Below are 16,188 nucleotides of genomic sequence, written 5' to 3' on the forward strand. Positions count from 1 at the left end.
TATATGAAACTTGAATAATGTGTTCTTAACATATATGTCATGAGAATTACGACATAGTTCATTTTACCTGCTTGTGTTTTTCTCTAGGTTTGTTAAGGTCTAATGACACAGTACGTTGATCATGTTCACACATGTAATTGTAAACCTCTAGGCACGTCTTAATCCCCTGAAGTATGTTTATTGCAATAACACAAGTGCGAACAGGCATAATCAAGGAATACAGTGGTAAGTATATATATTCATGCATGAAACCTATTTTTAATTTTTTTTACCTGTTTCTCCTAAAGATTTCAACTCCTTTCAAGTAAAGATCCTTCTCCACAGGCGTCCACATGGTTGAGTTTGGATCTGAGACCACATTCTTGTTTGATATATATAAAGTTATCATTATCCACCGCATGATCAGCTTCTGTCACACTCCTCACCTATTAAATATTAAACCATTTATTAATAAACGTAAATAATAAATAAACAAATATTGCGAGAGAGAGAGATAGAGAGACCTTGAGGTAACAATGCTCAGTGCATGGTTGTCTATCTTCATCCTCAAACAAACTAGATTTGTCTTCGCTCTGAAAAGCCAAAGCAATCTAATTAAGTTAACCACTTATTAAGCTTTATATATACAGCTTGTGAAACAAAAGAATTATTTAAATAAATTTAAGCTTACGGTTGGCTCATACTTCTCATGCATATGACAATCAAATATCTGTAAAAATGAATTATTAAAATCAAAATAAAAAAATGTATAATCTTTTCCTTTTTTTTTGGCTAAATTTGAAAAAAAAAAAAAGTAATAATAATAATTTCAACTTACCAAGCAACGACGGCAATGACGTCTATCAGCAAAATTCTGAAAAGCAGTAGTTATTATCTTGGATGTGAAATCAGAAGCCTCACCAACTGTTCCATCATTCTTAAGCTTAAGCTCATTGAATCTTTCCTGCATAGATTTGAAAATTCAAAACATTAATTTCTCACGACAAAAAACAACAAAAATAAGTCGGAAGATTATTGATCGATATGTATGAAGAGATTTGATTCGATTGTTACCAATATATCGGAAATATCCACTCCGAGGAACTTGGCGTGAGCACGCTGCACGACCAGATAGATCATCCAAACCATAATCCTGCCCAACCGTCCTGAAAGTTTCTTGACCAGTTTTTTTTTTCTTCTTTTTCTTGACCAGTTTAATAAATATGGACTACAAATTAATAACCAACAACATATGTAACACAAAAGCTAACCATATAAACCGGTCTACATATTTCACATTTATCTTTCTTGGTTTATTCCTCACCTTCTTCTTCATCTTCTTCATCTTCTTCGGTGCTCAATTCTAGTGCCTCGCCATTTACATAATAGATTTGTCTCTTACCAATCACAGAATCATTTTCAGCCATCAGCTGGCTACTGCAATGTTAAAGACATGTATGTATATATATATATATATGCACTATGAGTGATTACTATTGTATATGATTAATATTTTGAAACTAGCACGAAACAAAAATATATAACACATGCCTTTTGGTGAAGACCCATGTAATGGATCGTGGTAGCTGCTCAACAAATGGAAGCTTGACACTTGGTATGGTAATAATGATGGTACACAATGCCGGCCCGGTAAATTTGGGTGCCCTAAGCAAAATTAAAGCCCATAAAAAAAATTCTTTTAAATTAGATTTTTACCACTAAAAAATGTTGTAATTGTTTCTAAAAGTCCACAATATTTTTAAAAAGCCCTACAAAAATTATTGTATATAAGAAAACTTAACAAATTTTTAGGTAAAAAGGCCCTCAAATTTTGAGGCCCTAATCGATGGCTTCGGTGGCTTGCCCTCTGCGCCGGCCCTGATGGTACATCTTCATCAAGAACATAACCTTGATCTTCATTAAGAACACAATCTTGATCTTCATCAAGAACATAATCTTGATCTTCGTTAGAATCAAAATTAGAGGAGGCACTGTAATGACGAAGTGGGTTTGTCATTGCTTGCAAGTAGTTTTGTTTCCCTAAATTTTAACCCCCTCCTCCCTCTGCATTTGTTTTTTAAGCAGTTATTGCACTGGAGCAGCAATATGGGCTCTAGTTTGTAGAAGTAATCAAGAACACAAAACAAAAGAATAACTCTCTTTTATTACTTAGGAAGCTCATATCTAAAATTAGAAAACAGTGAAAGGTATAAAAAGAAGTAAAACAGTGATTGAATGTAAGAGAGTGAGTTGTGTTCAACCAAAAAAAAAAGAATGTATAAGAATATGGTGATTACAATAAAAGAAGAAAGAAGGTAGGAAAAAAAAATATAAAACATTATTCTAAAACTAAAATAAAAATAAAAATTCTGCAATCTAACTATGCTTTAACGTATACATATTTAATTCATACATGAGACATTATTTATTTTCTATATTTTCACCCAGTATTGATTTTATTTTTATCAAATCCATCAATTAGAGCATGAAATTTTTGTACTCTTTGATAATGATTTTGATCAAAAGTGTAATTTCCACAAACCAATTGCGCCTGCAAAAGTTTTCAAAAGATTATCAAACATCATGATGAATATATCTCATCACCACGATTTTATAATAATGCATCTTTTCCCACCAATTTTTTTCCCCGGTCTCTCCTCATTTTATCATCTAGTTCGACAACAATCATGGTCTAAGAAAAAGTAGAAAATAAAAATAATAACTAGGTATATTTTTTTTTTGTCAACTAAACTAGGTGAACTTATATCATATTTTAAAAATATATTATCTTAGTTATTAGAAAAAGAAAAATAATCAAATGGTCAATATGCAAATGGCATGACCATAAACAAACTTGCTAGTATAAAGAATGATGGCCAACCTGTTAAAGAACCACTAAAATTAGGTCTAAAATCTAGGAGCAATGTAACTAATACACATAACCCTTTTATATATGCAATTTAAACGTAGGAATGGACGAATGGTTGTTATAATAAACTTATAATATGACTCAATCCACTATTCAAAATTTAGTTTTTGATTTAACTTTAATATAGTATCAAAACCTAATTTAATTTGAGTGCAAGTTGAAATTCGATTCAGCATAAAAAGAACAAAATAAACGTATAATTTTGGAAAAAGGTGTTAAGGAAATTTCATATCGAATACTAGAACATATGATCTAACATAATAAGTTAAGCTAATGTACTCTTTGTAGCTAACGTGACAGAAACAATTATCTATTTTGAAGAAAACTGTGTGTTTACATATACAATTTTGTGTAAGCTTTTTAGACCTCTAGACGTATTATAGAAACAAGCTGCAACATTAATGCCCCCCTAACTAAATAGTATAATCCATAAGTTTATCTAGATTCTTTGATTAGTCCAAAGCAAAGAAATACAGTATGATATTTAAAACAGCGACTTCATCCGAAAGCAACACAATATAGCCATTTTACACCAAAAAGAAATACAAGTGGAAAAGAAAACAAAAAACTATATGATGTAACAAAAAGCAAAAACCTTGCACACACACACACACACAACTGTAAACAAGTTTCTTGGGACTCTCTATTTTTCTCTTGCTGCTTGAACCAAATACAACAATATAACGCAACGAGAGCACGACAGGTTTGATAATGTCGGGAAGAAAAAGTTTGAGAGAAAGCAAACAATAATTTAATAACAAAGGAGAAGACTTTTGGTTAGAAAAAAATGGCATTATGGTTTGGCCATTACAAGACATATGGGTCCCAATTCTCATCACTCTCTCCACCACCAAATCCTCCTCGCTCTCTTTTACTCTGTTTTCATTCATCATCTCTCTCTCGTCTCTCTGAAACCCTAAATACCCTCGTTCTCTTCTTTTTGTCTCCATTCTCTCTGTCCATCAAGCTTCTTTTCTTGTGGGTTCTCTCTTTAGTATCTTTGGAGTCTAGGGTTTTGTTATTGACATGCGTGGTGTTTCAGAATTGGAGGTGGGGAAGAGTAATCTTCCGGCTGAGAGTGAGCTGGAATTGGGATTAGGGCTCAGCCTCGGCGGTGGCGCGTGGAAAGAGCGTGGGAGGATTCTTACGGCTAAGGATTTTCCTTCTGTTGGGTCTAAACGCTCTGCTGAGTCTTCCTCTCATCAAGGAGCTTCTCCTCCTCGTTCAAGGTTCGTCCTTTTTATCAAGAAAGCTCAAATCTTTTGATGTGAATGTTACCATCTTAGAACAGAATTGTGTAGCAGTTAAGTTAGCTTCTGTTTTGGTTTACCCTGAATAAGAGTTAGGTATCTATCTCCATTGATGAGCTTTAGCTTGTCCTGTGCTATATATATTTCTAGGAGTCATGCATATGCTAAGAGATTTGTTCATAGTAATGTTTTGTATAGATGATTACATCTGAATTTCGAGAGTAATTGAGTGGAAATTCTTGGTTTGTTGTGGCAGTCAAGTGGTGGGATGGCCACCAATTGGGTCACACAGGATGAACAGTTTGGTTAATAACCAAGCTATGAAGGCAGCAAGAGCAGAAGAAGAAGACGGGGAGAAGAAAGTTGCGAAGAATGATGAGCTCAAAGATGTGTCAATGAAGGTGAATGGGAAAGTTCAGGGCTTAGGGTTTGTTAAGGTGAATATGGATGGAGTTGGTATAGGCCGAAAAGTGGATATGAGAGCCCATTCCTCTTACGAAAACTTGGCTCAGACGCTTGAGGAAATGTTCTTCGGAATGACAGGTCGGTACTGTTTTCAAATGCTTACACTATATAAACCCGATGTTTTTGACTGACATTTTCTGTTTAATCTATCAGGTACTACTTCTCGAGAAAAGGTTAAACCTTTAAGGCTATTAGATGGATCATCAGACTTTGTACTCACTTATGAAGATAAGGAAGGCGATTGGATGCTTGTGGGCGATGTTCCATGGAGGTTAGAATCAAAAATTGAGCTGTGTTTCAATAGTTTAAAACCTGATTAGTCTCTGGTAAGATCTATATTATTTTCTCCGTTTTTATTTAGAATGTTTATCAACTCGGTGAAAAGGCTTCGGATCATGGGATCCTCAGAAGCTAGTGGACTAGGTAAGTTTTAAAGATCATCTTCTGGTTTCTTGATTTCGCATCTTGATGAAAGAAAAAAAAATGATTGAATCATTCTTAATGCAGCTCCAAGACATCAAGAACAGAAGGATAGACAAAGAAACAACCCTGTTTAGCTTCCCTTCCAAAGCTGGCATTGTTTATGTGTTTTTTTTTTTTTTGAGGTTTGCAAGTTTACTCAATACTTTTTGAATAAAGTATACCGGAGAATATGGATAAAAGCATGCAGAAGCTTAGATTTGATTTGAATCCGGTTTTCGGATATGGTTTTTCTTTAGGTCATTCAATTCGGAGTTTTCCAGTTTGTTTCTTCTTTGGCTGTGTACCAATTGTCTCTGTTCTGAGAGAGAAGGCTCTTGTTTATTTGTTCTCTCATATTGTAAATAGTTGAAGTTATCTAATGTGATAAGAGTTGTGTTTCTTGATTACAAGGAATGAATGTTGTTTACTGTCTTTTGGAGTTTTCATTGACTCAAGTCAAAACGTTTTGCAGAAACAGAGAAGACTGTTTCATTTTGGTCAAAGAGAAGATGTTTCTAAGACCATCAAAATCATACATTGATGGATTGATAACAAAAAAAAGTTTGACTTATTAGTTTTGTCCTTACAAAATATGTTAGTATTTTTAAAACTCCCAACTTTAAATTGATAAAACTATGAAAACTATGGATTTTTTTCTAAATCTGATGGATCAAAGGCAAAGAAAACAACAAATGTTTGGATTTATGTCACCAAATCAAAATATTAGTATAAGGTTATGGATTGTTTAGGTAATAGTTAAAATCGTTACCTAAAAAGGAGATACAGTGCTTAGAAAGTCCAACCAAAATAAGTACCTAAAGTCAAAGACCTGTAGAAGAAGATTCAAGATCCTTGATAAAATTCAAGTTTTGTAAGATCAATCCTGAAGACCACAATTTAGATTTTGGAAGTGGATAATGGATCATCAATGGCGTATGAGGTTTTCGTTCAAGAACGCCACAATTGCTCTCACAGTCGTCAACGTTCTCATCTTCCTCTTCCTCCTTCAGGGCTTTTTCACTTCATCATCATCCTCATCTTCTTCTTCTTCCTCTCGCCGACTCATTTCAGGTCTGTTGCAATTCATCTCTCTCTCGTCCTTTCTCTCTAACTTTCCGTGATTCCTTGTGGGTATATCCTGATTTTGCGTAGTTTCTCTGGATTTCATTGGAATTCGATCAAAGTTTGGTGCTTTAGGAATCATCTCTTGATGGGTCTTTCTCGGATCTGTTCTCATAACAAAATCAATTCAGGCTTGTTGATTAGTTTTTAGATTTCTGGATTCGCTCTTTCTAGGGCTTCTACAATGCTATGATTCGATTTCGAGAAAGTTTAGATATTTTCGTATTGAACAAATAATCCAAGTGCATACGGCACTTGAAAGTTAAGCTCTTTCCATGGAACTGTTGATATCATAAGCCTTGTTGAGGTGAACAACTTTGAAAGATTGTTGATGTCTTCTACAGGGCTTTGTCTTCCTTTTGGCTACTTACAAGTTTGTTCTTTCATCATATACATAACATAGCCTTTGATAAATGCAGCTCAGCTTCGGTATATCAAGGAAGCTGAAGAGATTAGGCTCAAGATGCAACCTTTAGAGCTCATCAAAAGAGTAAGCAACAACATTATACATCATTTACATGATTCTTCGCATTACATTACAAATCTACAAGTTACATATTCTTTCGAGAGAGTAAAGATTTGGTCGTGTGTTCTTTGAATGATAGGTCCGAGAAATCGAACAGGAGGCATCTGCGGGACAAGAAACCGAGCAACATAAAGATGTGAAGCAGACTACAGCCGTTGATCTCTCTAAACGACTTAAGGATTTCCGTGCGCTAAATGATGCATCAAGCTTGAAAGGTACATATAATAACGAAATCTTCTTGTTTATGCTATATAGAATTTGGATCAGAACCAACTATACATGAAGGTTTTGATCTGTAACAAATGTTTTTTTATCCGCACAGCATTGGAAGAATGGCGAAAGCGGAAAATGGAACGAGCAAGACAACGGGATCTTGAGAAAACCGGAGGAGTTTCGTCCATCAAAACATCATCATAATTCATAATTCTCAAAATATCCGATTATCGTAAAATTATTGAACATTTGTAAGTCTCATAAAAAAATCATACTAGTGTAAAGACAGACAGAATGCTGGAAACACAGGAAAAGAAAAGAAGGAAATGTTTGTAATGTTTCCGACAAACTTGTTTACACCAAATTTTACCAAGTAAGATTTTTCATCACACAACTGTTTTTTGGTCAATTCATCCAATAACCTCAATTATATAGTCTGGTGTGCCTATGATGCAATCGGCCGCAGCTCCAATTTATGGTCATCACCATTGTGGCCGGTATCAGTCATCTTTATTACATAACTTTGATTCATCATTCATGTAGATTATCGGTTTGTTCTTACTTTTAGAAACAAATGTGAAAACAGCCATGCGGTAACGACCGACATGTTTGGAGATGCGGTTTATTTTGGTGCCAACCCAATATAGGCCCATGAAGCAATCGGCCGCAAAGACTAGGGCTGGGCTTTTAAACCGAACCGAATGTACCGAACCGAAACCGAAGAAAAAAAACCGAACCGAACCGAACCGAAAATTTGAAAATAACCGAATGGATACTAAATTTGATAACCGAAATAATCGTAACCGAATCGGTACCGAACCGAAATATTTCGGGTAACCGAAATACCCGAAATACAATTATATTTTCGAAATAATTAGTTATTTATAGACCAAATAATCAAAAATATTTGAAAAATCTATAAAAATAGTAAAATTACTCAAAAATAACCGAAAAATATCCAAAAATATTCGAAAATACTCAAAAATAACCGAAATATCCGAAAATATCCTAAGCAAAACAACCGAATGGATACTAAATTTTAAAACCGAAAGAACCGGAACCAAACCGCAACTGAACCGAAATTTCAAAATATCCGAATGGATACTAAATTTTAGAACCGAAAGAACCGAAAACCGAATGGATCCAACCGATAACCGAACAGATAACCGAAAGCCCAGGCCTAGCAAGGACCGTCACCGGATGCAACTGAATTTTTTTTGTTTTTGTTTTTATTCGTATAATTAATTTCGTTACAAACAATTCCGGATATCAACGCCTTCGTGGTTAAGATAAAAGAGAAAAACAAAAAAAGTTCTAGATAGTCGGTGGTTAAACTACTTGTCCCCTTTGATTATCTCAAACCTTCTTCAAATAAATTTTTAACAAACGAAAAGAAAATTTGCCAAAAAAGACTAGTTCTAGAATTTTTAAACAGAACAAATGTTTAGGGTAAAAATTTAGAATCCTTCGTCAGATAGGTTTTTAGTTATCAATTTTATCTTTGTAATTTGTCATGGCCGGAATAATTTGATGTCTAATTTTAATTAATTAACAGAAGTTTAATATAAGGGAGTTTATTAAAATCGTTAGACCAGGATTCGACTATTGCAACATTGGCCATACGTTTGTAACGGGAAAACAGAGTTATATATGACTTGCCATCTTGAAACTTTTGTTATGAAATTTTTAAGCTAATATCTCAATCTTAAGCAATATAAATAAAAGATTACATGGCTATACACATATTCATTAATTCCAGATGGATTAAGTAATTAATTACTGACCCCAACATATGGTAGCTTGGAACATTTAATATGTGACAAAACATGGGAAACATGAGGAGATAATATAAAAGAAAATTTGGAGATTCGAGCTCAATGACAACACTGGCTATATCCAACACTTTTGAACATCGTTACGACACGCGTCCCACCACCTGTAAGTAGCTAAACACAAAGGTCCTCTTCGCATGGCACGTGCTCCTTGCCAAAGAACACATAAGCTCGGTGTATATAACTATGTCACATATCCCTTCCATAGATCATCACCCAACAAGTTTGTTAGCGTTTTGTTGGATCAGAGAGAATAAATGTTTTGAGTAGCAAAAGAGTTAAATAGAGCTTTGAGAGGAAGGTAAAAGAGGAAATTGATGGCGACGACAGTGGGAAGAAACATAGCAGCACCATTGCTGTTCTTGAATCTTGTTATGTACCTGATTGTGCTAGGTTTCGCAAGTTGGTGTCTCAATAAATACATCAACGGTCAAACTAATCACCCAAGTAAATTTATTTTTCTTTCTCTCTAGCTATATATATGATCATGTAGCTTATTTAATGGAATCACTAATTAAGAATTTTATATATATTGATAATGTTGAAATAGGTTTTGGAGGCAATGGAGCAACACCGTTCTTCTTGACGTTTTCGATTTTGGCGGCGGTGATAGGAGTAGCGTCGAAGATTGCCGGAGCTAATCATATTAGGTTTTGGAGGAATGATAGTCTGGCCGCTGCCGGAGCTTCTTCCATCGTTGCATGGGCCATCACAGCTCTTGCCATGGGGTAATTACTTTATCTATGATGTCCCAGTAGTTCTAAATCTCATGAAGTGCTAATTTTGACAACTATTTTTCTCCAAAACTTAGTTTTGGATATTTGTCAACTTATTTATATAGATGCATGTAAGTGTCGGTGTTTGGTAAATGGTATAAATTCATTATATTTTGATAAAAAGGTTGGCATGCAAGCAAATAAACATAGGAGGATGGAGAGGATGGAGGTTGAAAATGATTGAAGCCTTCATTATCATTTTGACGTTCACTCAATTTCTCTACCTCATGTTGATCCACGCCGGCGTATTGAGCAGCAAATATGGTCCTGGCTACAGAGACCAGGACTACGCTACAGGCCAAGGTCATGGTCATGGTCATGGTCATGTACCACACACTGTGGGCGAGCACAAGGCTGGTGTTGGAAGTACCATGGCAGTTTGATAAACGTCGTGTGTTTTAATTGTGTTTTGACGCTTGGATAAGAAGTACTTATGATGTGTAGTTTATGTTTTTCCAAGTTATGTAATAATGTAATTCTATCCATCTGACAAACGAACGAATCTTGTGTTCTTTTGTTAATTTAGTTAATGGAGATGTGTTTCTTGTGTTTTTTATTTGACTTTCTCTGTAATTTGCTCTTAAATTCTAGTTGAACAAAACCAAATCTACAAATTTTAGATCCAAGGTATCCAATACAAAATCCAAATGAAGTGATCTGAAGTAATGACTTTCACTACCGAGAATTTTGGTTCAATTGCGGTTCGGGTTGATCTCGGTCTGGTTGGTATCCTATCTTAACTGTAACTGAAGTTTTGGGCTAAAAACGTTAAATATGATAAATATTGGGGTTGTTTTTTGTAAATTTAAAAACTGCAACTGTGTCTAGCGTGTCGGGGCGTAAAATTCTAATTGGCGCAAGAGAAATTGGTGTCTCTAATGAGATCGTTGAGCATCGCGCACGTGAAGACTTGGTCCTTTAATCTTGGTAAAAAAGTATTAGAGTTTTGGTTTTGTTTCGGACATTTTGTGAAGCCCGGAAAGTGTTTGATAAAATGCCTAGGAGAAGAAACGTAGATTCGTGGAACATTATGATTTCGATGTGGAGTTTTAGTGAACGGTTGGTTAGACATATACAAAGTGAAGCATTGAATCTTCATATGTAGGAGCCTAGCTTTTCCAAGAGAAAGTATCGGAACATGTTTAATCTTCGAATAGGATGATCTCAGGATTTGTAGTGGAGTTTTAGTGAACGGTTGGTTAGACATATACAAAGTGAAGCATTGAATCTTCATATGTAGGAGCCTAGCTTTTCCAAGAGAAAGTATCGGAACATGTTTAATCTTCGAATAGGATGATCTCAGGATTTGTACTTGGCAATACCTTCTTTTGGCAACAGCAAGAAACAGAGAAAAAAGGAAAATCTCAGTATATATCCTTCTTGGTAACAATTTGGTTTTCGCTATACATAACTATTCTAATTTGTGATTTAACTATACTTACACTATCTCTGTGCTTCTTCTGACTCTCTTTCCCGTCGATAATCAACATTTTCTTTATCGACTACTCTCCCGACTCGTCTGTTTCTCCTGCTTCTCTTACTTATACCTCTTTTTCTTTCTTTCTCAATCACAGGTTCTGACATTGGCACAAAGTGCATGAAGCACAAAGGCATCAAAGCTGCTAGAGACTGTATGAGAATCCCTGAAGACAAGTTTGAATAGTTACTTGATGTTATACCGATCAGATTAGCCAATCCTACCCCTAAGAATGCGCTTACTATTTGTGATAGACACAGAGTTGAAGCAAGAAAAGATGTGACTGATCCTTCACACCCCTGTGGACACATACTGGCTAATCTGACTGCAAATGGAAGGATCTTAAACTGTGCAAGGATTTCTGCTAAGCTGGAGAAACACAGCACATAAATCTCATTGGAGATTCCAAATCCGAGATTTATTTGCTTCACTAAGATAAAGTCGAGGAGAATCGATAGACCGTACAAGAGTTGGATGATATGGACCAGTGGTCTCATGGGAAGTGTCTTCAAGTATCGATCATAGACCACCGTTAGACAAAGAAGCATCAATTGTCCTATCACTTTCGACATTCCAATAACCGAAGGATCAAGATTTAGAACTTGAGTTTGGTAACAGAAGACTGATCCCGAGAGAAGAGGGACCATTGCAATGGATACTACTGCCCAAATAAGAGGCTGGGAGATTTCGTCTGCCTGAATTGCTTCCTTAAGATTCGATATCTGTGTTTTGACGCTCTCCAAAACCGAGCTTGTCTCTGCTATCCGTGGTAAGCCGAAAGATTCTTCTTTGGAAGATAAAGAAACAACAAGCTGCAGAGACAACAAACCAGCGAATACAAGAAAGGAGATCTTAGGAGGTGTTGTGAGTAAGAGATATCCTCCAAGTAAGTTTCCAAGGACTCCACCAGCTGCTGAAGCCATGAGCGCGAAAGACTGGAGACCGTTTATTCGGTATCTCAGACCATATTCCGCAACAAGAGCGTCTTTTGCAACCTCAGTGATGGATGCTCCAAGGTTGCTAAGCAGGACAAATGCCACAAGAGAAGGGAGAACTTCTCTAGCTCCTTGAAACATCCCCATTGAACCCCATGCTAAAACCTGCAGAAACACTGACACATTCAAGATTTTAGAACATATTGAAAGGGAGCAGAATCGCCACAATCAGCAAGCTTCTTCAATCGGTTCTAAAAATCTCATGTTCAAGGCATTGGAGCAGACACAGAGAGAGACTTTGGAAAAACTAACCTCCAATGGCGATGTAAGGAACTCTACGACCACTTCCAATGTAAAGAACATCTGAGAGAACACCGTAGAGAGGTTTAGCCACCATGGGAAGACTGCAAGAGTATTGCACAAGCTGAAGAGTCGATGGTTGGAGTGCGAGGCTATGAACCATATGGAAGTTAAGAGCAAGCCATGGGAAACATCTTGATCCTTGTACCCAATAACCTAACCCACACAAAACCGAGATTCCTTTACCACCCACTTGTTCAAACCTCGCCGTTTCTTCAAATTCAGACACACCATTGTTGTTTCTCCTTCTCCTTATCGAGAGACATGCGAGTGTCGTCGCCCTTCTTGGTTTGGTTTCCACCATGAATAGGGTATTGTTATTGCTCCGCCTCTCTTGTAGTTGTTTTTGCCTGTGAAGGGACGAAAGTGGTGGTTTCAAGAACTTGGTTGGGGAGTTTTGGACTGATAACAAAGGATTTATCATGATTCTTTCCATTGTTTCAGAGAGATGAAAACAGAGGAGGAGGAGGAGAAAGGAGGAACTTTACTCTTTAAAGAAACGAATTCTAGTCACAAGCTTTGTATGTATCGATGAGTTTATATAAATTTGGGGCAAACCCTAAGCATCGTTGAATTGAGGAAGGAGACGAAATAGGATTTACTCATTTTTCTCAATATCGAAGAGAAAAAAGAAAATGATATTTTCAAGGAAGACGGATCTAGAAGCAAAGAGTAATATAAGAGGCAGACAAAAAATCAAAAAAAACTTTTTTGCAAACTAGAAATTTTGTCTTCCACTAATAATAGTTAAGCTTCTAATGAGGTTTTAAGTAATTAAACCAACGGTTACAAAAGCTTTAGATATTATTGATATTTCTTTTTTAAGGGGTCCATTTGAAAATCCACTGTCCTAGGATTTGGAAACGATGAGTCATCTGATTTTGATTATGACTTGTCACTAAAGTTTGATATAAATTCTCTATCACCAAAAAATAGTAAATTATTTTTCTAAATTTATTTCAGGTCGACCCATAAATTGTTGATCACGTGTATACAATTTTATTTTTCTCTGGACTTTTTTTGTTTGCCTAGATTCAACGGTACGTCCGGTAACGAGTAACGACCACACTTTCAGAGACGGACAGGAATTTTAAATGAATTATTATGTGGCTTACGATTTATTAGCTTTTGGTAATTTTACATGTAATCGATTATAAATAAGTATTTACCATAGTTCAAATAATATCTGAGCCGACTTCTTTGCACAAAATTACACTTTTTCGAGAGATTTTTTTTTTTATTTTTGGGATTCGTCTGTATTTTTAAGTTTCATGAAAATATGGTAGCTAATTTCTTAGGAATGGTAATTAGGTACATAATTACTCCTTCTTTTTTTTTTTGGTTTGATTTTAATTTGATTCTAATCCAATTGTTTGTTTGTGATTATTATGTCCACCTCTAGTGTGTTTTTCTTTCTTGTTTAGTGTTTAATTGTTTATGGACTTTGCACAAAAAATAGCTAAGAGTAATCCTTCTATATATGTACTAGATAAAATGTAAGAAAATAAATGTAAAATTTTATATGTGATATTTGAATTCTAAATAATAATCAACATATTTTTAATATTTAATTTAATAATTTTTAAACCAAATTTTATTCTTACACTTTAACTATCTTTATCATCACAATAGGTTGAATAGTAGAAAAAAACTAAAATCGACCATCAAAACTAAAAAACATTTAACTAACAAATCAATAATTATTAATTTTGTAAAAAAAAGAAAGAAAAATTTCAAAATTTTAAAACTTGAATACTTAAAATATACATAACTATAATGTGAAGTTAAATATTTGTGAAATCTCTAACGACTAATGCATGATCTAAAATCAGGTTTAGTTTCATATATATCGTTATGCAAATTTAGTAACCAAAACAATAATTTTTTTTTTTAAAAAAACACAATTTTCTTTTAACAAACACAAAAAATAAGCTTTTAAAATTCTGAAAAGAGACAAAATCAAAATTTTAAAAACTATTTTAAAAAATCCGAATTAAAAACTTGAATGTTAAATCTACATAATAATAGGATAACAAGTTGAATGTTTGAAATCTCTAAGGACTAATGCTGAATCTAAAATCCGGTTAGTTTTCATATCATTATATAAAGAGAAATTGTTAAAAATGTCCCTTTTTCAATACCCCTTTTCAAAAATGCCCCCTTTGAGAGTACATTTTTAAGTTTGCCCTCTTTTAATTTTTAATGACCATTTTACCCTTATTTGAAACAAAATTAGGTCCACAAAATACAAAATATTTTTTGGCGGGAAAAGTGATCCCGCAATTTTCCCGCCAAAACACTTGTAAAAACTTGTAAAACCTTTAAAATACCTTGTAAAATTTTCCCGTAAAAATTTTTTCCGCCAAAAATTTTTTTTGCGGGAAAAGTGATTCCGCAATTTTTTTGGCGGGAAAATTTTTGGCCGGAAAAATTTACAAGGTATTTTAAAGGTTTTACAGAGTATTTACAAGTGTTTTGTAAGGTTTTACAATGTATTTTAAAAGGTTTTACAAGTTTTTTAAAACCTTATAAGTACCTTGTAAAACTTTATAAAATAGCTTGTAAAATCTTACAATATCTTATAAATACTTTATAAATACGTTGTAAAACCTTTTAAAATACATTATAAAACTTTATAAATACCCCGTAAAAAACCTTTAAAATACCTTGTAAATTTTTCCCGCCAAAAATTTAACGCCAAAAAAATTGCGGAATTACTTTTCCCGCAAAAAAAATTTTTTGGCGGGAAAAATTTGTACGAAAAAATTTTACAAGGTATTTTAAAGGTTTTACAAGTTTTTACAAAATAAAATTTGTAATTTTGATGTGTGCACATTCTCATGTTTTTCTTATATATTTGTGATATTTTTTATTAAAAGAAGGGTAATTTAGTCATTTTGTACATAAAAAAAGTATTTTTAAAAATGGACAGCCAAATAGGGCATTTTTGAAAAAGGTATTGAAAAAAGGGCATTTTTGTGAGTCTCCCTTATATAAATTTAGTATCCAAACAAATAAAAAAATGGGAAATTGTTAAAAATGCCCCTTTTGGTGTGCTCCTTTTCAAAAATGCCCTTTTTAGATGTCCATTTTCAAAAATGCCCTTTTTTAAATCTGAAATTTTTATAAAGTTTTATTAGGTTTATAAGGTACTTATGGATTGTAACTACTACTTGAAGACTCGATCCAAGTATTTATAAGGTTTTATAAGGTGTTTTTAAAGGTTTTACAAGTTATTTTAAAGAATTTTTAAGGTTTTTCAAAGGTTTTACACAATGATTTCACGCCCGACCCGGACCGTCTGGTCCGACCTGTTAACCCACGACCCGGATACTTTTCCGGTTTGGGTTTAGTGCTAATACCCGCCAATTTCATAACCGGAAAAACCCACAAAAAACACGCCATTAACCCGCGACCCAGTGAACCGGTTGAACCGGCTGGGTATGGGTTTTAAAAATATCATTTGATTTTGGAATAAAATTTAGAGTTTTAGACTCTATTCAATTATTTTTAGAACTCTTTTGTAGTTCTTAGACTCATTTGATGTTTTAGATTTTGATGAAACATGACAGTACCGTCTAAGGAGAATGAATGTAATGGTGAAAGAAATAACCGATATTAATTGTTTTGAATTCGCGATGTTTTATTAGTTTATTTCTGTTATTGTTGATCTCCTACTATTTTAATATTTGTTACGATTTTAGACTTTTAGTTGGATTTAAATTTTTTAATTTGAATTACTTTATTATTATTGTTAGACTTCATATTTTGTAAATATAGTATGAATATTTGTATTTTTATATTTATAAAAACTATATATTCTCTATGAATATTAAATATATTAATTAAATTTTAATCAATT

General features: G+C 34.1%; 4 protein-coding genes and 1 pseudogene across 5 annotated transcripts; 3 read left to right on the forward strand and 2 right to left on the reverse strand.

Moving 5' to 3' along the window:
* Positions 1-62: 62 nt before the first annotated feature.
* LOC9328287 lies at positions 63-1,412 on the reverse strand (annotated as a pseudogene).
* Positions 1,413-3,630: 2,218 nt separating this feature from the next.
* LOC9328288 (auxin-responsive protein IAA12) lies at positions 3,631-5,517 on the forward strand. The gene is made up of 5 exons (XM_021013748.1): positions 3,631-4,137; positions 4,415-4,701; positions 4,777-4,894; positions 4,985-5,046; positions 5,131-5,517. Exons 1-5 carry the CDS (start codon positions 3,935-3,937, stop codon positions 5,178-5,180), a joined length of 720 nt encoding a protein of 239 aa, XP_020869407.1. The 5' UTR covers positions 3,631-3,934; the 3' UTR covers positions 5,181-5,517.
* A 278-nt stretch (positions 5,518-5,795) lies between these two features.
* LOC9325578 lies at positions 5,796-7,337 on the forward strand. Its single transcript, XM_021013750.1, has 4 exons — positions 5,796-6,156; positions 6,627-6,697; positions 6,813-6,948; positions 7,056-7,337. Exons 1-4 carry the CDS (start codon positions 6,003-6,005, stop codon positions 7,148-7,150), a joined length of 456 nt encoding a protein of 151 aa, XP_020869409.1. The 5' UTR covers positions 5,796-6,002; the 3' UTR covers positions 7,151-7,337.
* Positions 7,338-8,944: 1,607 nt separating this feature from the next.
* On the forward strand, positions 8,945-10,110 carry LOC9325579. The gene is made up of 3 exons (XM_002889469.2): positions 8,945-9,225; positions 9,329-9,506; positions 9,679-10,110. Exons 1-3 carry the CDS (start codon positions 9,096-9,098, stop codon positions 9,935-9,937), a joined length of 567 nt encoding a protein of 188 aa, XP_002889515.1. The 5' UTR covers positions 8,945-9,095; the 3' UTR covers positions 9,938-10,110.
* A 643-nt stretch (positions 10,111-10,753) lies between these two features.
* On the reverse strand, positions 10,754-12,979 carry LOC9325580 (probable folate-biopterin transporter 8, chloroplastic). Of its 2 annotated transcripts, none has more exons than XM_021013589.1 (2): positions 12,279-12,979; positions 10,754-12,131 (listed from the first exon to the last, which is right to left on the reverse strand). In XM_021013589.1, the coding sequence occupies exons 1-2, from the start codon at positions 12,327-12,329 to the stop codon at positions 10,998-11,000; spliced, it is 1,185 nt and encodes a 394-aa protein (XP_020869248.1). In that variant the 5' UTR covers positions 12,330-12,979; the 3' UTR covers positions 10,754-10,997. The 2 variants fall into 2 exon arrangements, with proteins under 2 accessions (XP_020869248.1, XP_002892226.1); XM_002892180.2 differs by having other exon boundaries at positions 10,754-12,142; positions 12,279-12,978.
* Positions 12,980-16,188: the final 3,209 nt, after the last annotated feature.

This window comes from Arabidopsis lyrata (genome assembly GCF_000004255.2).
Source record: "Arabidopsis lyrata subsp. lyrata unplaced genomic scaffold ARALYscaffold_1, whole genome shotgun sequence".
NCBI lineage: Eukaryota > Viridiplantae > Streptophyta > Magnoliopsida > Brassicales > Brassicaceae > Arabidopsis > Arabidopsis lyrata.